Genomic DNA, 27082 nt, shown 5'->3' on the forward strand with positions numbered 1-27082 from the left:
TTTACAATTTAAATATCAATTTTATGAGCTATACAACTGCAACATTCGTGCAAAATAGAGATTTTCAGTGATTGTAATTTGTAATTTGCCGACGATGAATTCCCACAATGCATTGCAGCTTCGGCAACTTCCGTTCACTTTCTCTTGAAAACTTCAAGAAATAAATAAATAAAATGGCATGACTTCCTTTACAAGGAACTTCGATGCAGGGGAAAGCCATTTGGCCCAACAAGCCTACGCAATGGCTGCCAACCTACGGTTGATTGCCCGAGTTGCCAAACCTTTTTAAATGCTGAATATCAAGCCAGGCAGCAGCGTGTTCCACTGTTATACACCGCTCCATTCCACGCCCGTTCGCCGACACTCGCGTGTTGGATGTTTTATTACCGTCCTTGGCAAAAAAATAATACTTTTAAAATAAATTAAATAAATATATAATATAATATATATAATAATATATAATGTTTATAATTAGTAATTATATAGTAATTAGTAATTATATATTAATTATATATAATAATTAATAATTAATTATATATAATAATTATAATAATATATAATATAATATATAATATATTGTGGCGGACACAAAAGCCCACTGGCGTGGTGACATCATTCCACGCACCAAGTGGGCGGTGGCCACGCCCGAGGGGTAGGCGTGGCCTCATGATATACACCGGGCGACCAGCGAGCCCGGAGGAGTTCAGTGTAACAGTGTAGTCTTGCAATAAAGACGTTTATATGTTACCGCTTGTCCGCTTCCTCCTTGCTCACAAGCAGCGCGCGTAACGCCGCGCTTTACTGGTGACCCTCGACGTTGGATCTGCCGTAGCGATCCTTCCGAACACGACGCCATTGCAATGGCCAACGACAAGGCCATGGCGATTAAACTTCCCGAATTTTGGGAGGCCCAGGCCGAAGTCTCGTTCGTTCAAGCCGAAGCCCAATTTCAGCTTCGGCGCCTCACCAACGACGACCTGCGCTACTGCCATGTCGTCGCCTCCCTCGGGCCCGGCACGGCCGCTCGAGTTGTGTCCGTCCTTCGCCACCCACCGGACGGCCACAAGTACGAGGCACTCAAGCGGCTACTCCTAGCCACGTTCGGCCTCACGGACGACGCACGGGCCGATCGCCTCCTGGATCTCCCCGAGCTCGGTGAGACGCGCCCGTCGGTCCGAATGGACCATATGCTGTCACTGTTGGGCGACGAAGCCCCCGGTTCGCTATTCCGGGCGCTTTTCCGTCGCCAACTTCCAGCGCAGGTTCGCCTCGCGTTGGCCGGGACCGGGCTAACGGAACCCCGAGCATTGGCGGCCGAGGCGGACAAGTACTTCGCCGCTTCGGACACGCGGGCGAGCGTTGGCGTGGCCGTCACGGCCTTCGACGCTGATGTTCCACAGCATCATCTTCTACAGCACGCTGAGGTTCAGCAGCATGCTGATACGCACCTCGTGAACGCCGCCACGCCCCGCCCACCGCCGCGGCGAAAACTGCCACCGCGGGGAAACCCGTCGACTCCACCGGCCTGGCGGAGCCAGCCGCGCTCCTCCAGCTCCACCACCTGGTGCTGGTTCCACGCCAAGTTCGGCCACGAAGCTCGGCGGTGTCATCCGCCGTGCTCCTTCAACGGGTCGGGAAACGCCCGGGCCGGCGCTCAATTGTGGCGATGAGCGCCGGCCGTTCGAGCAGCCTGCTGTTCATAACGGACACCTTCTCCGGGCGCCGTTACCTGTGCGACACGGGAGCACAGGTGAGTGTCATTCCCGCCAGCACGTCAGACAAGCACGCCGCGGGTGGGGGCCCCGCGCTGCTTGCCGCGAACGGGACGCCCATCCGTACGTACGGAAAACGCTGCCTCTCTCTGCGGTTTGGAGGGCAGGTTTTCCGATGGACGTTCGTCACCGCCGACGTGCCCATGGCACTGCTTGGCGCGGACGTCCTGTGCGCTAATGGGCTCCTGGTCGACGTCAAGCGCAGACGGCTTGTCCAGGCCGAGACGTTCAGCTCGCTCGCATGTGCGTTGCCCAGCTCAACGAGCGGCTTGCCAAGCGGCTTGCCGAACGATTCGGTTCCGGCCACGTTGGTCTGTACGCTTCCGGCAGCGGACGCATTCACCCGCCTCCTCGCCGGCTTCCCGGCCCTCACGCGGCCCACCTTCTCGGCGGGGGCCGTCAAGCACGGGGTGGCCCATCACATCCCCACCGTCGGGCCACCGGTCTACGCCCGGGCACGCCGCCTCGAGCCGACGAAGCTGGCGGTGGCAAAAGCGGCGTTCGCTACCCTGGAGCGACTCGGCATCGTTCGGCGCTCAGAGAGCGCTTGGGCGTCGCCGCTGCACATCGTGCCGAAGCCCGGCGGGGGATGGCGACCGTGCGGGGACTATCGCCGTCTCAATGACGCCACGACTCCCGACCGCTACCCCGTCCCCCACATTCAGGACTTTTCCGCCCGTTTGGCGGGCAGGTCCTTCTTCTCGAAGGTGGACCTCATACGCGGCTACCATCAGGTCCCCGTCAGGCCGGAGGACGTCCCGAAGACGGCGGTCATCACGCCATTCGGACTCTTCGAGTTCCTGCGCATGCCCTTCGGTCTGAAGAATGCGGCTCAGGCGTTCCAGCGACTGATGGACAGCGTCCTGCGCGACTTGGATTTTGTCTACGTCTACCTGGACGATATCCTCGTCGCCAGCGCGTCCCGTGAAGAGCACCTACGCCACCTCCGCACGCTCTTCGAACGCCTGGGCCAGCATGGCCTGATTGTGAACCCCGCAAAGTGCCGGTTCGGCGCCGCCACAATCGATTTTCTGGGGCACCGTGTCACCAGGCACGGAGCCGTCCCCCTGCCGGCCAAGGTGGAGGCGGTGAAGGGGTTTCCGCGCCCCCGCACGATCAGAGGGCTGCAGGAGTTCCTGGGCATGGTGAACTTTTACCATCGGTTCCTGCCCCGTATCGCCCAGCTCCTGCGCCCCCTGCACGAAGCTCTCCGAGGTAAGCCGGGCAAAGGCGACGTTACCTGGACCGAGCAGATGGACACGGCGTTCACGGGCGCGAAGCTCGCCTTGGCTAACGCCACCATGCTCGCGCACCCGGCGCCCGATGCACCGATCGCCCTCACCACCGATGCCTCGGACTACGCGGTGGGCGCAGTGCACGAGCAATGGGTGCGTGGAGCTTGGCAACCGCTGGCGTTCTTTAGCCGGCAGCTTCGCCCGCCCGAACGCCGTTACAGTACCTTCGACCGCGAGTTGCTCGGACTTCACTTGGCGGTCAGGCACTTCCGCCATCTGCTCGAGGGCCGGGCGTTCACTGCCTTCGTCGACCACAAGCCGCTGATCTTCGCGATGGGCAAGGTCACCGAGCCGTGGTCGGCCCGGCAGCAGCGTCACCTCTCGGCCGTGTCCGAGTACACGACGGACATCCAGCACGTCGCGGGGAAGGACAACCCGGTTGCGGATTGCCTTTCCCGGGCCGTCGCCCACGCAGTCCACCTCGGCATCGACTATGCCCGGATGGCAGCGGACCAGGCCGCTGACCCCGACGTCCAGGCCTTGCGGACCGCCGTCATGGGCCTCCGCGTCACCGAGGTGCCGTTCGACGGCGCGGGCGCGGCCTTCTTGTGCGACGTCTCCCTCGGGCGTCCTCGCCCCATTGTGCCCGCGGGCTGGCAGCGCCAGGTGTTTGACGCCATCCACGGCCTGTCCCACCCGGGCGCGAGGGCCTCCCAAAGGCTGATCGCCGACAAGTTCGTCTGGCATGGCCTCCGGAAGGCCGTCCGCGGCTGGGCCAGGACATGCCTCGCGTGCCAGCGCGCCAAGGTGCACCGGCACACCCAGGCCCCGTTGGCCCCGTTCACGGTGCCGGAACGCCGGTTTGACCACGTCCACGTGGACCTGGTGGGACCTCTGCCCCCCTCGCGGGGTTTCACCCACGTCCTCACCATGGTGGACCGCACCACCCGGTGGCCGGAGGCCGTGCCCTTGGCGTCGACAACGGCGGCCGATGTCGCGCAGGCTTTCATCGCCACCTGGGTCGCCCGGTTCGGCGCCCCCTCAGACATCTCATCCGACCGCGGCCCCCAGTTCACCTCGGAGCTCTGGGGGGCGGTTGCGCAGGGGCTCGGGGTCCGGCTGCACCGAACCACGGCCTACCACCCCCAGGCTAACGGCCTGTGTGAGCGATTTCACCGCTCATTGAAGGCCGCGCTCCGGGCCACCCTCCGCGACGGCGGCTGGGTCGACAGGCTCCCCTGGGTCCTGCTGGGCCTCCGGACGGCGCCCAAGGAGGACCTGTGCGCATCCGCGGCGGAGTTGGTCTTCGGGCAACCGCTGCGGGTGCCGGGCGAGTTCCTCCCCGACTCCACGGCACCATGGTCCGCGGCACAGCAGCGCTCCGCTCTGCAAGAGACCGCCCAGAGGTTCGCCCCGGTGCCAACGGCATGCCACGGGCACCCACCGACGCACGTCGCCCCGGAGCTTCGCACGGCGGAGTACGTCTTCGTCCGCCACGATGCCCATCGGACACCACTGCGGCCCCCGTACGACGGGCCTTTCCACGTGCTGGAGACCGGGGCGAAGCACTTCACCCTGGACATCGGCGGTACTCCTGACCACGTTTCGGTAGACCGCCTCAAGCCGGCCCACCTCGATGTGGACCATCCACCGCCAGTGGCCCGACCCCCACGTCGGGGCCGCCCTCCTGCGGGCGGACCCCCGGCACCGCCCAGCCCCGCCGCCACGGCGCCCCCCGGTCCTGCACCCATCCCAGGGGCAGGCAGGGGCATCCCACCTGGTATCCCTGCACCCCGGACGCCGCCGATCGCCAGGGGGCGCTTCGGCCGGGTCATTCGACTGCCCCACAAACTGGCCCTCCAGGTGCGCGGGAATTCTGGGGGGGCGCGTGTGGCGGACACAAAAGCCCACTGGCGTGGTGACATCATTCCACGCACCAAGTGGGCGGTGGCCACGCCCGAGGGGTAGGCGTGGCCTCATGATATACACCGGGCGACCAGCCCGGAGGAGTTCAGTGTTACAGTGTAGTCTTGCAATAAAGACGTTTATATGTTACCGCTTGTCCGCTTCCTCCTTGCTCACAAGCAGCGCGCGTAACGCCGCGCTTTAATATAATATAATAATAATTAAATAAATTATAAATATATAATTTTTTGCAAGTATGTTGATCACTCCGGTTTGTGTGTTTGTTTGTTTGTCTGTTCGCTCACTTATACTTGCCTACAGGTCACAATTTGAAACCGATCTTCACCAAAGTTCACCAAATGGTAGAGTTCGTGGTCCGACAAAATCCTATACATTTTTGAGGTCAAAAGGTCAACATAGGCCAAAGGTCAACCACTTTTTTCAAATTTCAAAAATCCTCAATATTCATCCGATTGACTTGAAATTTGAAAAGGATTTACATATCGGCGAACTGAATTCAACCACCAACTATTTTTGAGATCAGCATAGGCCAAAGGGTCAACATAGGCCAAAGGGCAACAACAATTTCAAATTTCTAAAATCCTCAATTTTCATCCGATTGACTTGGAATTTGAATGTGATTTTCATATCGGCTAACTGAATTCAACCACCAACAATTTTGAGATCAGTGTAGGCCAAAAGGTCAACATAGGCCAAAGGTGAACCACTTTTTTCAACTTTCTAAAATCCTCAATTTTAATCTGATTGACTTGAAATTTGAATCGGATTTTCATATCGGCAAACTGAATTCAACCACCAACTATTTTTGAGATCAGCATAGGCCAAAAGGTCAACATAGGCCAAAGGTGAACCACTTTTTTCAACTTTCTAAAATCCTCAATTTTAATCTGATTGACTTGAAATTTGAATCGGATTTTCATATCGGCAAACTGAATTCAACCACCAACTATTTTTGAGATCAGCATAGGCCAAAAGGTCAAGATTGGCCAAAGGTCAACAACAATTTCAGATTTCTAAAATCCTCAATTTTCATCCGATTGATTTGAAATTTGAATAGGATTTTCATATCAGCTAACTCAATTCAACCACCAACTATTTTTGAGATCAGCATAGGCCAAAAGGTCAACATAGGCCAAAGGTCAACAACAATTTCAAATTTCTAAAATCCTTAATTTTCATCCGATTGACTTGGAATTTGAATGTGATTTTCATATCGGCCAACTGAATTCAACCACCAACTATTTGTGAGGTCAAAAGGAGGCTCTACTGAGTGCCATTCTGCTTTGTTCTCTTTTGCCAAGTGTCGCTCTATGAGTGATTTTTCATTTTTATTTCATTATTTATTTATTTTATTTTATTCTCTATTTTATTTATTTATTTATCTATCTATCTATCTATCATGGGTACTCTGAATGTAGCTCTACTTGTTTGAATGTTGGTGTTCTTGTTTTACTCGAACGGGCTTTGAACCTCCTACCCCACAAAGTCAGAAAAGACGCTCTAATAACGCTTATCTGTTTGTTTAATATCTGTGATTACGATATTTCAAAAGGTTGTGGACGGATTGAGAGGAAACTTGGTGGAAGAGTTATTTCGGTGACTCGAACAAGCCGATTCGATTTTGGTTCAGGTCCGAATCCAGATCCGGCCTATCGGTCGATACAAAGTACCGTGATGTAACTCCACAGACAACGATCGATTGTCGTACATTTATCGACTCTCAGGAAACGAAAATGGACCGGAAGCGGAAATAGATCCACACTCCGCGGTCACAACTCATAGTGGCAATGGCTTTTCGATGATTACACAAAAGGCATTTTAAGGCCATGTTCCCTGCTAGAGCGGGGGTTAGCCTTGCGGTCCCCATGACAATGTTCTCCATTTTGCCCTATTTTCTGCATCTCTCCTTGTTAACCCCCTTGCCCGCATTTCTGCTTCCACCATCTTTAGCCAAGTCTTTCTCGGTCTTCCCTGTCCTCTACTTCCTTCTACATTCATTTCCATCACTCTTCTCAACCAGTCACTTTCATCCTTCCTCAACACATGACCAAACCATCTCAACCTGTTCCTCTTCACAGCATCAATCACAGGCAATATTAATAATAATAATTCATTTATTTTGAATAGCGCTTTTCATGAAGCCCAAAGGCGCTTTGACAGAGTGCAAAACATAATGCATAACAAAACATGAAAACAACAATTGCAAAAAGACAAGAATCAATAGGGAAATATTTAAAGCAAAAGGGGGGAGAAGGAGAAGTGATAAAAAACAAACAAAAAAAAAACCACCTTTAGAGGCCATTTTTCCCCGCAAAGCAGGGGTCGGCCTTTTTCGGGAACCGTGGTTGTTGTTGTTTTTCGGTCCCCTTTTTTGAAGCAATGTTTTACGGCCGGATGCCCTTCCTGACACCAACCCTTTTTGCCGCCTTTAACGACAACCAGGGAATTTACCAGTGAACTGGTCCTCAATTAGCCGACCTCGGAAGGATGAACAGGCTGAGTCAACCCCCCTGGCGTTAATTCAGCAATCGACCAGGATTCGAACCCAGGATCTGAGGATCCTAAGCCGGCACCCTAGCCGCTAGCCTAACACCAGGGATTGAAGGAGAAGTGATAGTCAGGGGTTAAATGCTGTGGGTTGAATGTTGAATGCAGTGCTGAACAGGTGGGTCTTGAGTGTTGTTTTGAATGTGGTGAGTGAGGAGGAGTCTCTGATGGTGTGAGGTAGTGAGTTCCAGAGGGTGGGAGCAGCGATGGAGAAGGCCCTGTCCCCCCAGGATCTGAATTTGGTCCGGATGGGGGGGGGGTCAGGAGGTTTGTACCAGCAGAGCGGAGGTTGCGGGTGGGAGTGTGTCTGGAGAGGAGGTCAGCCAGGTAGGATGGGGCCAGGTTATGGAGGGCTTTGTAGGTCAATAGGAGGATTTTGTACTGGATTCTCTGGGAGATGGGGAGCCAGTGAAGCTTGTAAAGGACGGGGGTGATGTGGTCACGGGTCCGGGAATGGGTAAGTAGACGGGCAGCGGAGTTCTGAATGTATTGGAGTTTATTGGTGATTGTTGAGGGTGAACCATAGAGGAGGTTATTGCAGTAGTCCAGACGGAAGGTGATGAAGGCGTGGATGAGGGTTTCTGCAGCCGTGGAGGAGAGGGATGAGCGGAGACGGGCGATGTTTTTCAGGTGAAAGAAGGCTGTCTTTGTGATCTGTTTAGTGTATTTGTCGAAGGAGAGGGTTTGGTCAAAGATGACGCCAAGATTCCGGATGAGAGGGGAGGTGGATACTGGGATACCGTCGATGTTGAGGGCAAAGTTATGGGTGGATTTTGTGAGCGTTTTTGGGCCAATGATGATTATTTCAGATTTATCACAGTTAAGTTTGAGGAAGTTGATTTGAAGCCAGGATTTTATTTCAGAGATGCAGTTTGTCAGGATAGAGTGGGTGTCGGTGGAGACGGACTTGGTGGAGATGAAAAGCTGGATGTCATCGGCGAAGCAGTGGAATTGGAGACCATGACGGCGGATTAAGTGACCGAGGGGGGACAGGTAAAGGATGAAGAGGAGGGGGCCAAGAACTGAACCTTGGGGGACACCTTGGGGGAGGGGAGCAGTGGGGGATTTGCAGTTATTGATGGAGATGAACTGGCGTCTGTCAGAGAGGTATGATTTAATCCAAGAGAGGGCAGTGCTGGTAACGTTAAAGGTGGATTCAAGTCGGGTGAGGAGGATGGTGTGATCGATGGTGTCAAAGGCAGCGCTGAGGTCGAGGAGGACGAGAATGTTGAGGTTGCCAGCGTCAGAGGAGAGGAGAAGGTCGTTGGTGATTTTGAGGAGAGCAGTTTCAGTACTGTGGTTGGAGCGGAATCCGGATTGGAATGTTTCATACAGGTTATTGGCAGAGAGGTGATGTTTGAGTTGAGTGGCTACAGCGCGTTCCAAAACTTTCGACAGAAAGGGTAGGTTGGAGATGGGTCTGAAGTTGTTTAGGGTGTCAGGGTTTAGACCAGGTTTTTTTAGAATGGGGGTAACAGCAGCAATTTTGAGGGATGGTGGGACGATGCCTGTAGACAGGGAGGAGTTTATTGTTGCAATGATAAGTGGAGAGAGAGCAGGGAGGGAGGCCTTGACAAAGCTGGAGGGGATGGGGTCAAGAGTGCAGGTGGCAGTTTTCATTCCTATGAGTTCAGAGAGGTCAGTAGGGGAGACCGGGGAGAATTGAGACAGGGGAAGGCAGGATAAGGGGGGGCAGGTGGTTGGAGGGGGAGCGGGTGCGGCGGTGGTCAAGCTGTTGTAGATGTTGTCAATTTTGCGTTGGAAGAAAGAAAGGAAGGAGATGCAGTTGTCTACTGTGAATGACTGGGTGGTGGTGTCCAGGGGGCGGAGGAGTTTGTTTATTGTCGAGAAGAGTGCTTTTGGGTTTCCGGAGCCAGAGTGGATAATTTGAGAGTAGTAGGCGGAGCGGGCGTGGGAGAGGGCATCTTTGTAGTGTTGTAGGTGGTCCTTGTAGGCTTGGGAGTGAACTGTGAGACCTGTTTTATTGCGGAGTCTTTCAAGTTGGCGAGCATGAGTTTTCATCAGGCGGAGTTCAGGGGTAAACCAGGGAGCAGAATGGGTGAAAGAAACTGTTTTGGTTTTTACAGGCGCAATCTGGTCAAGGCAGGAGGAGAGAGTGTGGTTGTAGTAGTCAGTGAGGTCGGAAGGGGTGTGGAGGTCAATGAAGGGAGAAGTGGACATTTTTTCAGAGAGGGTGGATGAGAATGAGGTAGGTGAAAGAGCATTTAGCTTACGGAAGTTGATAGTGCGATAATGTCTTGGTGTTGGGGTGGGGATGTTGATGGTCATAGTGATGGCTAAGTGGTCAGAGAGGGTGAGGTCGGAGCCAGAGAGATGGTGCAAAATTAATCCAGTGGAGCAGACAAGGTCCAAAATGTGACCACGGATATGCGTAGGAAAGTTGACATGTTGAGTGAGGTTAAAGCAGGTGAGTAAATCAGTGAAGTCAGTGGTTATTGTGGAGTCAGTGGAGTCCATGTGGATATTGAAATCACCAAGGAGGAGGATTGAGGGGGAGAGGGAACATAGCTGGGTCAGAAAGTAGGAGAAGTCAGACAGGAATAATGGGTGTGGTTTGGGAGGGCGGTAGACGACAGCCATGACTGACTGCGTGCGACCAGAGAGTTTAAAAGCCAGGTGTTCAAAGGATGAGGATGAGGCGATGGGGATGAGGCTGGTCCTGATGTCTTGACGGTGGATAACGGCAATTCCACCACCTCGGCCCTCTGAGCGTGGTTTATTGACGTAGGAATATCCATTGGGTGTGGTGAGGTTGAGCGTGTAGTAGTCCAGTGGTTGTTGCCAGGTTTCGGTGAGACAGAGAAAGTCCAGTTTGTTATCCAGGATGTATTCGTTCAGGATGAGGCATTTGTTGTTGAGGGACCGGGTGTTGAACAGGGTGAGCCTGATGTTGTTTTGAACAGCGGGGATGAATTCAGGTGATTTAGCCAGGGTTCGCAGGCAGGAGGTGCGATTTTGTGCGTTGCCGTGACTAGGTGCGCTGGGACGATGAGTGGGAGTGCGCTGAGCCGACCAGAGGACGGGGATGGAGTGACCTGATTGTACATATACAAACTTACGACCGGAGCCACGGTGAATGTACCTGGGTCGTCGGAGGAGTCCATTTGATTTGATGGCAGAGATGCATGATGGGGTGGAGCGGGTATTGAGCAGAAGGAGCCTTGCGGCGGTGTACCGCAGAGCCATGCCAGGCAGGAGCGGAGAGGCGAGCACGAGGCCAAGGTTGAGGAGGTGAATCAATGGTCCCAACGCACGGGAGCAGGCCCAAGGAAACGAAGGAGACGAAGGAGCCAGGTAGGTGAAGCCAGGAGCAGAGTCGGGACCAAGCAGAGGGCAGACAGGAGCAAAGAGACGATCACGAGGCCAAGGTTGATCACGGCAAAGCGGGAAATGCAGCGGCAATCAACCGCCGCCGCTACAAATCAAGATCACGGCGGGAAAACCACCGCCACACCGTTGCGAAGGACACAACCCACGAGAGCGTGCCCGAGGAAACAGCGAGCAGGCGAAGGAGCCGGGTAGGCGAAGCAGGGAGCAGAGCCGGGACTATGCGGAGGGCAGACTCAATGGCCAGAAAATATGCACGACCACCAAAAAAGCAAGCCACAGACAGTGGCCCAGTAGAAGAAGCGGTGAGCATGTGACGCCTGCGTCCTCTTCAGACCGGACCGGAAGCGGAGGGCGGAAGCGGAAGACCGGACCGGAAGCGGAGGATATTCCCATCATCTTTCACAATTCATCATTTGCCTTCCTCTCTCTCAACGATACTCCGCACATCGACCGAACCATTCGCATTTCCACCCTTTCCACGCTTCGTTGCTGCTCTACATTTATTACCCATGTCTCGCTCCCAAAAATCATAACACTTCTCACACATGCAGCATACACCTTTCCCTTCAGCTTCAACGACACTCCCCTCCTAGTCAGCACGCCACTCAGTTCCCGAAACTTCTTTCATGCACATCTCACTCCAGCAACCGTTGCCGAGTCTGATCCACCTTCTCCATTCAGCATGTCTCCTAGGTAACAAAATGTTTTCACACCTTCCAGCTTCACGCCGTCTCCAAGATACAACTCAACATTTCCTCCATCTGCAGCTCCCTCTGTGCACACCTTACACATGAATGTAGCTGCCACACAAGTTAATGACCCTATCAAACCACTACATTTTTGATGAACCCACTTAGCACACATTGTACATTGAATGGAGTTCACTCCAACACCCTTCCTGCACACAGTATACGGCCACTTCCCAGTTCTTTCCACCTCACCACATGCTTTACCACTTGCCATCACCTTCGTTTTTCCGATATTCACCTTCAGACCTTTTGTCTCCATACATTCCTTCCACTTGTTCATCTTCTCCTTCAGTCCATCCATATTTTCTGCAATCAACACCAGATCATCTGCATACAACAACTCCCATGGTAAACCCTCCTTTACGTTCCAAGCCAGCACCTCCATCACAGCTACAAATAGTAGTGGACTTAGTACCGACCCCTGATACACTCCCACCTTCACCTCAAACACACCACTGTTCCCGTCCTTCGTCCTTACAGCTGTGCTCGCTCTTTTGTACATTGCCCTCACTACTCTGATCAACCATTCCTCCACTCCTAACTTCCTCAATGCCCATGTCACTACTTCACGTGGAACCCTATCGAATGCTTTCTCCAGATCAACAAACCCAAGACACAACTTCTTCCTCTTCTCCATGTACTTCTCCTGCAACTGCCTCACAATAAAAAGCGCGTCTGTCGTTCCTCTTCCTGGCATAAATCCAAACTGCATTTCGTCAATCTTCCCTTTCTTCCTTATCCTCCTCTCCAACACCCTTTCCAATACCTTCATTCCATGCTCCAATAACTTTATCGCTCGATACGAGCCACAGTCCAGAGGGTCACCTTTCCCCTTGTATAGAGGGATGAGGGTACTCAGTTCCCAATCCACTGGAATGCGGCCTTCTTTCACCACCAGATTGCAGATCTCTGTCATTCTCCTCACACCCCAATTCCCTGCTGCCTTCAACATATCTCCCACAACTCCCGTCGGCCCTCCCGCTTTTCTACTCTTCATTGTTTTTATTGCTTCCTCAACTTCCTTCTCAGGTATCTTCTCTGCCGGTCCTAAAACTGGGTTACTCTCCATGTTGCCATCCCATTCATTCTCTGCATTCAACAGTATTTCCATATATCTCTTCCATCTTCCTTTAATTCCATCTGGGTCCACAACGATTTGTCCCACTTCATCCTTCAAGCAACTCACCCCCATCACATCACACCTCTCTTTCGCTATCTGCTTTGCAATCCTGAATACCACTCTCTGACCCTCTTCCAAATCCAAGCGTTCTCCAAATATTTTCCTACATGCCTCCTGCGCCTTTGCTACCTCTTTCTTTGCAGCCTTCTTGGCTGCCTTATAACTTTCATGCTCTGCCTTTTCTGCCCCCATACCCTTCGCCTTCTGCCACTCCTTGAACTTCTTCCTCTTCTTGTCAATCTTCTTTCCAACTTCATCATCCCACCACCATGTTTCCGAGTGCCTCGGTGGTCCTTTTGTCCATTCACAAACCTCACCAAAGGCTCCCAACAGACTATCTTTCATTGACATCCAACCACTTTCAAGCTCAACCACATCATCCTCCACCATACTCAACCTCTCTTTTAATGCCTCCCTCACTGTCACCTCTTTCAACCTCCACACCTTCATTCTCGGTTGGTACTTCACCCGCCGAGCTCTCCTCGCATCTTTCACCCTTATGTCGCAGACAACCAAGTGGTGCTGCGAAACAGCCTCCTACCCTGGGATCACCTTTGTGTCCCGGAGGTGCCCCATATCTCGCCTACGCACAAGCAGGTAGTCAGCGGTTGTCATCGACCCACCTGACGTGTATGTCACAAGCTTATTATCCTCTTATCAAGCTTAGCAGATTTTGAGGTATTGAAGAAACACATTCTCAAAGCCTATGAATTGGTCCCGGAAGCTTACCGGCAAAAATTCCGGAATGCCACGAGGAGGGAGAGTGAGACCCATGTGGAGTTTGCCAGATTGAAAGAAACCATGTTTGATAGGTGGTGTGATTCAAAAGGAGTGGGGAAAGACTTCGAACTATTGCGACAATTGATCCTGGTGGAGGAATTCCAACAGTGTGTCCACGAGGACATTAAAGTACATCTGGAGGAAAGGAAAGTACCAAAGTTGTATGAGGCAGCAACCATGGCAGATGACTATGCCTTAACACACAGGATGGGGTTCCACAAACCGAACTTCTCACCCAGACCTAGCCAGGGGAGATATGGTACATCAGGGGTGGAGAATGAAAATCCATGGGGTCGGCCTCGAGATGAAAATGAGGACCACTCTGACACCACGACTTCTAGAAATCAGAAGACTGCGGTTCCAAGACAGACCTATCGTCCGGGGGGCTCGAGGCAGACCGCTGCCCCCATGCCTTGGCAGACCACGAGGTTCTCCTCCGGGCCTACTTGCACTTTTTGCCATAAACCTGGACACTTGATATCCAACTGTTATGCTCTGGGAAAGGAAAATCAGGAGCGGAGTTCGAATAGTACGACTCCAAATGCAATGGCCATTGTGAGAAATCGCCCTCAAAAGAGTTACCAACCATTTATTTCAGAGGGGTTTTTGTCACTGGATGGAGCCTCGACTAACCGGAGACCTGTTAGGATATTGAGGGACACAGGAGCACATCAATCTTTAATGCTTGAAGGCATCTTGCCATTGTCCGAGGAGACGGCAACTGGGGTTAGTGTTCGTTTACAGGGGATTGGTGGCTGTGTTAGGGCTCCACTTCATGTCATCCATTTGGAGTCCGATTTGGTGTCAGGACCGGTCACCGTCGGTTTAGAAGCCACTCTTCCTGTAGAAGGAGTATCTTTTGTTATCGGGAATGATTTGGCCGGTGGCCAAGTTTCTGGTAACCCGATGTTTGCTGAAAAGCCTAGTAGGAAGCGCCCTGAAGAGAAGAGGAAATACCCTGAAACTAAGTGTCGGCACACGCACGTCAGGGATGGAGGCAATATTGGCAAGCTCTTTGTAGGGGGACTGAACTTCAAAACAAAGGAAGAGGTTCTGGAGTCTGCCTTCAGCAAATATGGACCGCTTTTGGAAGTGCTGCGGATAAAAGACAGGGAAACACAAAAGTCAAGAGGGTTTGGCTTTGTCACGTTTGAAAACTCAAAGGACGCCAGAGTTGCAGAAAAGGATCTGAATAGCAAGGAGTTGGATGGTCGGACCATCACAGTAGGGAAGGCATTTCCTAGGGGTCGAGGGGGCTACAGAGGACCATGGAGTAGTGGTGGTGGTGGCCGCAATCAATATTATTATGGAGGCTTCCAGAGTTATGGCAGCTCCCGAAGGAAAGATTTATCAGAGCAGTGGCCGAGAAGGAGACCGCCATTCATGTGACTACAGTGACAAGTGGTCCAACCGTGATTGTTTGGAAGTTAGAAAGTGTGGAAGCACTGAATGCTGCGGAGCAGCCGAGCCAAGATTCCGACACGGATTAACCGTGAACGCCACGTTCCTAAAGGCGTCCATGTAGTGAACTTTCCTACATGGACTAACCGTGAACTCCACGATCCTAAAGGCGTCCATGTAGTGAACTTTCCTACACGGATTAACCGTGAACTCCACGTTCCTAAAGGCGTCCATGTAGTGAACTTTCCTACATGGACTAACCGTGAACTCCACGTTCCTAAAGGCGTCCATGTAGTGAAAATGTCCAGGCCTCACCACCCAACCACCATGGAACCTGGCCCTCAGCTCGGCCTCCCAGAGAAAGTGCTATCGAGTTGCTTGACTTTGGATTTTTGATCAACCCCTTAACCTTCATTCAAAAGAAACTAAAAGTAAAAATCAGAGGTCGATGAGATGGAGTTTGGCTTTGCAGGGGTAACTTGGAAATTGAACATGTAAAGGGCAGGGACAATGTCGTTGCTGATGCTTTGGCCAGAGTGAATTAACTTTGGAAATCTCTGTAAGTTGTTCGAAGTTGTTGCTTTATTTTTGGGGAAACATTTATTGCTTGTGTGGGTTTCAAGAATTTGCCTACAAAGAAAGTTTTCGCTGTGTTCAAACTTTCTTTCTTGAGGGGGGGAAGTGTTACGGATTTGGCCCTAATTATTGTTGGTATTATTCTTATTGTTGGTTCTCAGTAAGGGTTATTGTGGTTAACAGGTTTAAAAGTGCTCCTGGTAAAATGTGGCCGGAAATCGGATGGTGACCCGGAAGGCAAAAGGGAGCGAGGAAGAAGAGTGCGTAAGGCGGAGAAAAAACGAGGCGTTTGGGAGCAGCTCTGCACCCAGTTTGGTCGAGCGTCCATGGAGAGGGAACTTTGAGTCCTGGAAAGGAATCTCGCGCGATCGTTGATACTGCTGGTGTCGTGGAAAAGCCTGTGAAGCCAGGTACAGGTGGGAGATTCCGGAGAATCTTCGCCTAGCGGCTGCGATCCGAGGAAGAAGATACCGCCATTTCCGGGACCTCGTGCGTCGTTCGCGGACCCTTGATTAGTCACGTCCGCTGGTCCAGCCCTCCGGTGGTTTGCCGAGGATGTGGGTGCGCGACAGCGGCCTTTGAAGAATACGGTGCGGTTCGCGACTGCACTGTGTAGGTGCACGTTTGGATAGCGTCTTTGGGGATTCCTCTTTCCACCGCCAATTGGGGTTGGCTGGGACCACGTGATGGTCCCCGCCTTACCTACATCTCCGTTCCCGCCTCATCGCCATCGCCTCTACACCGGGAGCACCGTTGTGTGCTAGAGACATTGAGAAGGGCTCTGCTTCAGTCACTGGGGGTGCCGTGAGTCTGAGCTGGGGTACCATCTTAAGATTGGATTGCAGGGGTGATTGCCCCCATTGTTGTAGGGTGCTTTTTGGTGTGTTTTTAATATAATATTTGTTCATAACCCTTGGTGTGGTTTCATGATTGATTTGATTGTTTCATTTGATGCTTTCATTGAGAGTTTCATTATTGATTAATTTCAACAAAGGATAACATATTTTTCTGCCGGGGATCCTCTCGGGGTTCGGAGGTTTACCGAGACCAGGGGATAGGGGAGGACCCCGTAACAATAACACATTACCATTACCCACTCTATACCGACTGGCATCACATGAGATAACACATTACCCACTCTATACCGACTGGCATCACATGAGATAACACATTACCATTACCCACTCTATACCGACTGGCATCACATGAGATAACACATTACCCACTCTATACCGACTGGCATCACATGAGATAACACATTACCATTACCCACTCTATACCGACTGGCATCACATGAGATAACACCTTACCCACTCTATACCGATTGGCATCACATGAGATAACACATTACCCACTCTATACCGACTGGCATCACATGAGATAACACATTACCCACTCTATACCGATTGGCATCACATGAGATAACACATTACCCACTCTATACCGACTGGCATCACATGAGATAACACATTACCATTACCCACTCCATACCAACTGGCATCACATGTCAGCACGAGATCCTTCTCTGGATCAAAATGAATGAGAATGTTGGATGATTTGAGTGGATCCCTGGATGTCTGGAATGCTGAGTGTTCAGTGGACCCACAGATCCAGGAGACTCCTTTGGTCAACAGGGCCCAAAACTTGTTCATATTCGAGATATAACAACCATAGAACTGAACCAAACTGAGGTATGATTTAAATTGGTCACGTCTCGTGGAGCAGGTGCATCCTTGAAAGTTCGGACCTTCTCATCAGCTGGGTGTGGACCCTCGGCATCAATTGTATGACCCAGGTAAGCGACAGGAGGCACCATAAACCTGCATTTGTCTTGACGCAGGCCTAGGCCGAGGTCCGAAATCTTCTTCAGAACTCGATCCAGTTTTTGTAGATGTTCAGCATTTGCATGATCGGTAACCAGAACATCATGTTGGTAACAAACCACATTGTGTTCGGTGGAAATTCAACTGTCCATGACACGTTGATAAACGCCAGGTACAGATTTCACTCCAAAACCGAGTCGGTAGGAGACTTGCCTCCAGTGAGATGACTGATGACCATAGATGTCTCCTTATTCTGACTTACTACAATTGAAGGTTACACTAAGTCTTCTTTGGCTAATTCATTCTAACTAATTACTTGGCTTTGTTAGGTCTTGTTTACATTTTGTCGCTTGTTCAGCTTACACCCAATATGGCGCCGCCGCACTGCATCATGGGTACTGAAACCTCTCGATTGAGAAAATGCCGAACACCCTGTTCCGTTGTAGGGCTTGAGCACTTTGAATCAAGCAATCCGCTTGGCGAGCGATAAGCAATCCGCTTGGCGAGCCATAAGCAAGCCGCTTGACGAGCGATAAGCAAGCCGCTTGATAGCGGAACACCGCTGTAATAATCCCGTTTCCTTTATTCTCAGTAAAATATAATTTATATCCAGTTCAATAATCCATTTCAATGCGTGACTAACATACAAAAAATAGTATTGCAGACCTGACAGAGGAATTTCATCCAACGATATTAAATATTCATTGTTTCGAGGGGTTATACGTCACTTCCGGGTTAGTTAAAAAACTGAGTTGGATTTATATTTGGTCGTTCGGTGTAAAATGGTGTGTGTAGGGGTGGTTTGGGTGTGTTTCCGCTCAATTCTAGTGATTATTTGAAAATATCTTGTTAAATATTTTAATTTATCACCTCAGTTACATCGGCTACTGCCTTCGATTCTCGGGACAGTAAAACAACAACAACAACATTCACATGCTTCCGCTATTCGATTTTTGTGTTGGTGTTTGATTGAGGTTTGTTTTGTGTATTTCGGAAAACTTAGCAAAGGATGAAAGTATCGTGTAATATTTAAAGCACGATGTGATTGTGCTGTGTATTGCAAGGTTCGTGTTAAATAACTCCGTGTCTGCCCTTCCGCAGCTTGTCCTTCCGACTTCCGTGAACCTTTCTAGTCTTGCAGGGAAGAGTGACACCTGGATCGAGAGAAGGTATGCACGTGTACATGTACAGTATATAAATGTAACGATGGAGGGGAGGGGATCGGGATGATTTCAGGAAGAAGTATGGATGTTAGGAGTTACAAAAAGGGAGAGGGTAATGACGTCACGGATAGACCGGGGTGATGTCAGGATTTACAAAAAGGGGGAGGGTAATGACGTCACGGATAAACCGGGGTGATGTCAGGATTTACAAAAAGGGATAGGGTAATGACGTCACGGATAGACCGGGGTGATGTCAGGATTTACAAAAAGGGAGAGGGTAATGACGTCACGGATAGACCGGGGTGATGTCAGGATTTACAAAAAGGGAGAGGGTAATGACGTCACGGATAGACCGGGGTGATGTCAGGATTTACAAAAAGGGAGAGGGTAATGACCACGGATGGACCGGGGCGATGTCAGGGTTTACAAAAAGGGAGAGGGTAATGACGTCACGGATAGACCGGGGCGATGTCAGGGTTTACAAAAAGGGAGAGGGTAATAACGTCACGGATAGACCGGGGTGATGTCAGGGGTTACAAAAAGGGAGAGGGTAATGACGTCACGGATAGACCGGGGCGATATCAGGGTTTACAAAAAGGGAGAGGGTAATGACGTCACGGATAGACCGGGGCGATGTCAGGATTTACAAAAAGGGAGAGGGTAGTGACGTCATAGATAGACCGGGGCGATGTCAGGATTTACAAAAAGGGAGAGGGTAATGACGTCACGGATAGACCGGGGCGATGTCAAGATTTACAAAAAGGGAGAGGGTAATGACCACGGATAGACCGGGGCGATGTCAAGATTTACAAAAAGGGAGAGGGTAATGACGTCACGGATAGACCGGGGCGATGTCAAGATTTACAAAAAGGGAGAGGGTAATGACGTCACGGATAGACCGGGGCGATGTCAAGATTTACAAAAAGGGAGAGGATAATGACGTCATGGATAGACCGGGGTGATGTCAGTTTTTTTTTTTTTTGTATACAGAGTCGAGGCTCGTGAAAGAGCTAACATTTATCAAACAAACAAATCAAACAAACAAGCAAACAAAGTATATAAAAAGGGGAGCGTTCGACAAGATGGGGAGAGAAGGGGAGGCAGCACACAAACACAACATTTGAGAGCAGGGACATCGGGAGATGTGAGGGAGAGGGCCTGGGGGGAGGCAGGATAGGTATAAAACGCAAGGACACCAAGGACTTCCAGGAAAGAAGTAAAAAGTCACCTCAAAAAAGTGGATTTGGGGTGAAATTAGCGGGGGTAGAAAAGATCAAGGTTTTGGATTGGGGAAGATAAGAGATGGTGGTGAACAGCCGTTTTAAAGACCTGGAGGGAGGAGTGGGATTGAAGAGAGTGAGGGAGTTTGTTCCAGAGGCGGGAGAAAAGAGGAACGAAGGAGTGAAGGTGAGCAGAGAGTCTTGATTTTGGCAGTTTAACCATAAGAGGGTTGCAGGCAGATCTGGTGCGACCTGTAGGAATATTTGGGGGACAGAGCCCAGAGAGAGCTGGGGGAGCAAGGCCGGAGAGGAGTCGGTAGAAGACGGGGGGGGGGGGAAGTGTTTGATTGGGGTGATTTACAAAAAGGGAGAGGTTAATGACGTCACGGATAGACTGGGGTGATGTCAGGAGTTACAAAAAGGGAGAGGGTAATGACGTCACAGATAGACGTCTGGGTGATGTCAGGAGTTACAAAAAGGGAGAGGGTAATGACGTCACATATAGACGTCTGGGTGATGTCAGGAGTTACAAAAAGGGAGAGGATAATGACGTCATGGATAGACGTCAGGATGGAGATGTCAGGAATTGCAGGTGAAAACTAGAATGGCACTCTGTCGAGAGCATACCTCTGCTCGGCTGAACTTGTACAACTTTGAACTTTTGTTGTACACATGATAGAAACAAACTATAAATGGTGCACAAAAGGCTAATTCATAATGTTTTAATACAATAGAGTTGAATTTTCTATCCCTCAACTGTTTCATTTTTTCAGATACATAACTTATAGAAGATTGCGACATTAGAAGAAAAGGTAGACTGTGTGCTATAGCTAGCTGAACTGAAGTCTACAACTGCAGTGAGAAGAAAATTCACCACTCATGACAAGAAAGGTGCACCACACCGGAACTCGATTAACAATTGGATGATGAAGTTTAAAGAAACTGTTTCCTCACAAATCGGTGAGGAAGCCATAGCAGCTGTCCAGGAATCATTTGAACAAAGTCCACATCAAACGTGCCACGTATAATCATGCACAAACTTCTCAAAGCCTTGTTGCATGAACATGCTCACAAGATCCAGGTAGTTGAAATGTTACATGAAGAAAACAATTCAAGATTAGATTTTTAGCAACTCTTCAAATCAAACGTCCTCAATTCCCCAGAGTTTTCTTAATGAGAATAATTTAAAAATTGAACTGTATTGTATTAAAACTTTAATGATACTTTCATCCACCAATTATTTATTATTATTTATTATTATTACTAGCGTGTGCTGTGTGCAGGAAGGGTGTCGGAGTGAACTCCATTCAATGTACAATGTGCGCTGAGTGGGTTCCTCAAAAATGTAGTGGTCTGAGAGGGTCATTAACCAGTGTGGCAGCTACATTCAAATGTATGGTGTGCACAGAGGGAGCTGCACATGGAGGAAATGTTGAGTTGGATCTTGGAGACGGCGTGAAGCTGGAAGGTGTGAAAACATTTTGCTACCTCGGAGACAGGCTGAATGGAGAAGGTGGATCAGACTCGGCAACGGTTGCTTGAGTGAGATGTGCATGGAAGAAGTTTCGGGAACTGAGTGGCGTGCTGATGAGGAGGGGAGTGTCGTTGAAGCTGAAGGGAAGGGTGCATGCTGCATGTGTCAGAAGTGTTATGATTTATGGGAGCGAGACATGGGTAATGAACGTGGAGCAGCAACGAAGGCTGGAAAGGGTAGAAATGCGAATGGTTCGGTGGATGTGCGGAGTATCGTTGAGAGAGAGGAAAACAAGTGATGGAATGATGAATTGCGAAAGATGATGGGAATAGAGCCTGTGATTGATGCTGTGAAGAGGAACAGGTTGAGATGGTTTGGTCATGTGTTGAGGAAGGATGAAAGTGACTGGTTGAGAAGAGTGATGGAAATGAATGTAGAAGGAAGTAGAGGATGGGGAAGACCGAGAAAGACTTGGCTGAAGATGGTGGAAGAAGAAATGCGGGCAAGGGGGTTAACAAGGAGAGATGCAGAAAATAGGGCAAAATGGAGAAGATTGTCATGGGGACCGCAAGGCTAACCCCTGCTCTAGCAGGGAAAATGGCCTTAAAATGCATGTTGTTTGTTGTAGTATTATTACTAGCGTGACTCGGTGCGCTGCGCACGCCTCACCACACGTCGTTTCAGAGGGGTAGGCATCTTTGACCATTTCAGTGTCTTTTGGGTCTTCATGGTGTTTTGGGTCTTCAGGGTCTTTTGGATCCTCTGGGTCTTTAAAAGGTGTTTTGGGTGTTTTGGTTCTTCTTGGGTCTTTGGTGTATTTTTGGTCTTTGGGGTATTTTGGGTATTCGGGGTGTTTTGGGTATTCGGGGTGTTTTGGGTATTCGGGGTGTTTTGGGTATTCGGGGTGTTTTGGGTATTCGGGGTGTTTTGGGTATTCGGGGTGTTTTGGGTATTCGGGGTGTTTTGGGTATTCGGGGTGTTTTGGGTATTCGGGGTGTTTTGGGTATTCGGGGTGTTTTGGGTATTCGGGGTGTTTTGGGTATTCGGGTATTCGGGGTGTTTTTGGTCTTTGGGGTGTTTTTGGTCTTTGGGGGTCTTCAGGGTGTTTTGGGTCTTCAGTGGTATTGGTGGTCTGAAGGATCTTGGGGGAATTAAAGGGTCGTCAAAGGTCTGAGCGGTCTCAGCAGTCTTAACGCAATTAAGAGGGTTAATTAAGAGGGTGGTAATTTTTTTTTTTTTTGAAGAAGAAGACGTTTTCTTCACATATAAACATAGTGACATACATAACCATATACGTTTGTTCTGTTATAATAAGATTTCATCTACCAATTTTTAAGTGATTCTTCAGCATTGAGTGATATGGCCAACCAGGCAGAGGTATGCTCTCTACTGAGTGCTGTTCTAGTTCTACCATGTGTACATCAAAAGTTATAAAAGTTTGTGTGTGCACGTGCCGTCTGCCATAAAAAAAAGTGAACACATGATTGTTGGTAGTGCAATTTGCTCATGTGATACCATGTGTTGTGGCGAATGGTTTCACATGGGGAACCAACGTGGAAGTAACAACGTCCATCCCGGGCGTGCACGCCTCTGGCAGCAATCACAGCATCGAGGTTAAAAGACGAGTTTTCCAGTGTATCCAAAACAGTTGATCTCTGATATGATGGGTAAAGTGTCCTCGGCTTGATTTTGTGATTGAGGAATGAAATCCGGGTACCCCTCAAATGAAATGTACTTCCCGAGGAGCCAGAGATATTCATCTGCTTCCAAAATCATTCAGGATTCGTTGAAATGTGTTCGGCATGAAATGCTTTCAATCGTTTTTGCTCTCTCTCTCTTTTTCTCCCTGTCTCTCTTTCTTTCTAACTTCCCCTCTCTCCAACTCTTTCTCTCTCTCTCCCTCCAACTCTCTCTCCAATTTCCATCGAACACTTAGCATTTCTTTTCATTTTTTCTTGGTTTTGCACATTTCATTTCTTGGATGTCTATGCCCGAGATGTTTTAATACCTTGGGACCCCGCTATTCGCGGGGGATAAGTTCCTGGAAAATCCGCGAATAGTGAAGAGCAGGGCATTGTTTCAATGGAAAAAGGGGGGATAGGTTCCCGAGTCGTGGAAACCCATGAATAGAGAGGACCAAACTGCGAATGGTGAGGCTAAATCCGCGATTGGTGAGGCAAAATCCACGGATGGCGAGGAAAATCCAGAGAATGTCAACGATAATCCGTGAACGATAATCCGATAATCCGTTTTTGAAAATCCTGCGCATGTATGCCGCGGCAGTTTCAATGCCCCTGAAAACCACGAATTTGTGAAATACAGCCGCGAATAGGAAAAAAAAAGCCCCGCAATTTTGACGAACATGGCCGCGAATATAAATAAAACTGCGAATTTGCAGGACACCTTTCCGCGAATAAAGAAACAGGTCGCATTTTATCATACGCGGAACCCGTGAATAGCGGGGTCCGATAGTATATAAACGAGGGATGTTTATGGAAATGTTTCAACATTAAAAACTTTGCCATATATCATATACCTTCAGAGAATTATGTTTTATGAATAGCACCACTACGACCTTAACAACCACTTTCATTTCCTTCTTCATGTTGGTCGGGTCGGGAAAGGCTTTTGGTCCATCTTGCACGAACCAGCGGGTCAGGTCAGACGGGTTGACTGAAAGCGACCAGGAATTTGTTTAGAGTGCCGGCGTTAACTCACCTACTCTTTGTGAAGGACGCCTTGACGTTCCATGTCCACCAACTATTGATAGCAGACAGGACACCCAACTTAAGGCCCATCTGAGGCACAACACCTGGAGGTGCAGCACAAATCTGATTGTTTGTAGTCGGGTCAGAAATCAAAGCCAGACTAGATAAGTGCCATCCAATTGGACATTTTGTGGACGGTACTGCATCAAGGATTTTGCATCATTCTATGTTGTACGAGGAGACATATAATGTAAGGCATAGAATGTGAAAACATTTTGCTACCGAGGAGATATGCTGAATGGAGAAGGTGGATCAGACTCGGCAACGGTTGCTGGAGTGAGATGTGCATGGAAGAAGTTTTGGGAACTGAGTGGCGTGCTGACGAGGAGGGGAGTGTCGTTGAAGCTTAAGGGAAAGGTGTATGCTGCATGTGTGAGAAGTGTTATGATTTATGGGAGCGAGACATGGGTAATGAACGTAGAGCAGTAACGAAGGATGGAAAGGGTGGAAATGTGAATGGTTCGGTGGATGTGCGGAGTATCGTTGAGAGAGAGGAAGACAAATTATGAATTGGGAAAGATGATGGGAATAGAGCCTGTGATTGATGCTGTGAAGAGGAACAGGTTGAGATGGTTTGGTCATGTGTTGAGGAAGGATGAAAGTGACTGGTTGAGAAGAGTGATGGAAATGAATGTAGAAGGAAGTATAGGACGGGGAAGACCGAGAAAGACTTGGCTAAAGATGGTGGAAGAAGAAATGTGGGCAAGGGGGTTAACAAGGGGAGATGCAGAAAATAGGGCAAAATGGAGAAGATTGTCATGGGGACCGCAAGGCTAACCCTCGCTCTAGCAGGGAAAATGGCCTTAAAATGCATGTTGTTGTGTTGTACGAGGAAATTTGAACAAATTTAAGAAATAAATTTATGACATGCTGTAAATACCGCTGCTTTCTAAGCTCTTGTTGTGTATGATTGTAAAGCATTTCCTTGTCCAAAATCCAGTTCTTCACCATTTGCATCGTGCCAGGACATAACACTGTAAATTTTGCTTAAATCTACCCACAGAATATCCCTCTATGTGCTCCTTTAATACCATCTTAAAACGACTGACTTGCTCTTTCCAGGTTTCAGGCAGCAGCAAAAGAGCAATGGCACGGGAACAGAAGTTGGCAAATATCGCCTACAAGATCTTCTCCGGGTCAATGATGGTGCTTACGATGTATGGCACTTTACTGTGCGGCTCGCAGGTCTACTCCATATACATGAACAGAAAAGCACGGCAAATCGAAGCAGAGCAGCAACCAATTGACCGGATAAAACCGAAAACAGATTGTTGAAAAAAGCACAATTGTTGAAAAAATCCCCAAGGAAGATCGCTAAAGAATGTATTGAATTTCCTTTTTCTTTTCCTGACAACGATAATAATGTCATTTGTTTGGGTGTTGGCCTAAGCATGATGAATTTTTTATGAATCTGTTGGTATTTGGAATGTTCTCAATCTGAACGACTAAGTGTTTTTGTTTCATTTTGAAATTGTTTATTTCAGCATCTAAATGAAATCTTGGTCTGAAAATCTTTTATTACACGTCATGCACTCACTTTGTAATCATTGTAAGATCTCTCACATTATAAAAAATATTCTGAAGTTTCCACACATAAAAGAGGTATGAACAATAAATTGATTCAAGAAGTTAGATATTTGCAATATAGAAGCTTCATCTCCATAAGGATCTTTTTTTTTTGGCCGAATGTTGAGGATCAAATATGGTCCCATTAAACAAACGTTCCTGTATTTTGTTCGAGGAACAAAAATAAACATTGCAAAGACTTTTGTTTCATCCTGCTTTCCAAAATGGCTTGTACGAGTCCTCTTGTCCTGATATAAATCTCCTCTTGGAACATGTATATGAATGGGATGGTAGACGAAGGCTTGGATTCAACCCCATTGGTAGCATGACCAGGAGCGTGGCACCACAGTATCCCACAAAACTCCCTGTAATAACACAAAAACGCAACTGTCAGGTGAATCGGTTGGTTTCAGTCATACTCCTTCCGCCCTGCATTTTGTACCTCACAAACATTACATGTCTATCTGAGTGTGAATGAGAATGTAAAATGCAGTAAAACCCCAAAAAGGATCTTTTATAAACACGCAATAATTGTTCTTGTGGTGGCTGTGGTTGTTATTTGTGTGCTGCTCCCTTGTCCTTCCAAAAGAGTTCCTGCTGTCGTAGAATAATAAATGTTACCGTTGGAACCGCTGCGTTAAGCTCACATTCCTGCTTCTTGATCCTCAATCCCATAAAGAGGGGTTTTAACGGGCTTCTTGATTAAACAGACACATTTTTGTTTCAATTAAGACCAGTATTATCTTTCCAGGCAAGAAAATAGATCATTAGCTTTTCAATGGCAGCATTTTATTACTAGTACACCCTCTTCATACAGGAGTGACAGGAAGGTTCATGTTATTATCCTCTCTGGAGTATATAGATTACAGTAGATCTAGGTTTGGGTCCGTTAGTCTGTGGGGGATGTGATATGCATACAATGCCTCAAAAATGTCGGGTTTCCTCCACTTCTTTGTATACATAGTCGACGATCATGGAATAATTAGTACTAGTACACTGAATGCATCCTATTCACAATAGGATAAAAGGAACAGTAGAGAGAGAGAGAGAGAGAGAGAACGCCAATCGAGTTGAAAGCCAAGATAGAGGCAGACTTAGATAAAAATGGGTGGGGGCAGGAGAGGATGTATGGGGTGGACATGATGGACACAGAAGGAAACTCTCAGGAGGGAAACTGGAAATTTGAAAGGTGGATGGCTTGGGAGCTTGATTTTGGGTGAGGGGGGCAGGGAGTTAACGAGGGTAGAAAATATGGTTTTGGATTGGGACAGTCTGAGCTGTCTTCAAAACCTGGAGGGAAGAATGAAATGGAAGAGAATGTGGAAGTTGGTTCCACAGGTGGGGAAAGAATAACAACAAATGAGTGGAGGTGAGCAGTGGTTCTGTATTTTTGGAGCCATAAGGTGGTTGATGATGTAACATGAGTGCCCTGCAGAAACCTGAATTTGTGCATGAGAGAACATGCTTCTGTGGAAGAATTCCCATGCTGAATTAACATCAGGGGTAGTAGATATGGGAGACTAATCCGGAAGAGAGATGACTGCTTGCAGC

The 27082-nt window shown here is 49.1% G+C and overlaps 2 protein-coding genes across 8 annotated transcripts in view; one reads left to right on the forward strand and one right to left on the reverse strand.

Moving 5' to 3' along the window:
- Window positions 1-18221: 18221 nt before the first annotated feature.
- Window positions 18222-26160, forward strand: COX14 (cytochrome c oxidase assembly factor COX14). 3 transcript variants are annotated; one of them, XM_068123634.2, is made up of 4 exons: window positions 18222-18314; window positions 18442-18509; window positions 21132-21236; window positions 25028-26160. In XM_068123634.2, the coding sequence occupies exons 3-4, from the start codon at window positions 21228-21230 to the stop codon at window positions 25238-25240; spliced, it is 222 nt and encodes a 73-aa protein (XP_067979735.1). In that variant the 5' UTR covers window positions 18222-18314; window positions 18442-18509; window positions 21132-21227; the 3' UTR covers window positions 25241-26160. The 3 variants fall into 3 exon arrangements, with proteins under 3 accessions (XP_067979735.1, XP_067979738.1, XP_067979736.1); XM_068123637.2 differs by having other exon boundaries at window positions 21132-21191; XM_068123635.2 differs by lacking the exon at window positions 21132-21236.
- Window positions 25463-27082, reverse strand: part of LOC137431859 (sterol O-acyltransferase 1) — a 97992-nt gene continuing 96372 nt past the window's right edge. For all 5 annotated transcript variants that reach the window (XM_078782577.1, XM_078782579.1, XM_068123632.2 and 2 more), the window contains one exon: window positions 25463-25896. In XM_078782577.1, the coding sequence (XP_078638703.1) occupies window positions 25840-25896 (57 nt within the window). In that variant the 3' untranslated portion in view covers window positions 25463-25839. The remainder of the gene's footprint in view (window positions 25897-27082) is intronic.

The sequence above is a fragment of the Myxine glutinosa genome, chromosome 7 (genome assembly GCF_964187855.1).
Source record: "Myxine glutinosa chromosome 7, kmMyxGlut1.1, whole genome shotgun sequence".
Lineage (NCBI taxonomy): Eukaryota > Metazoa > Chordata > Myxini > Myxiniformes > Myxinidae > Myxine > Myxine glutinosa.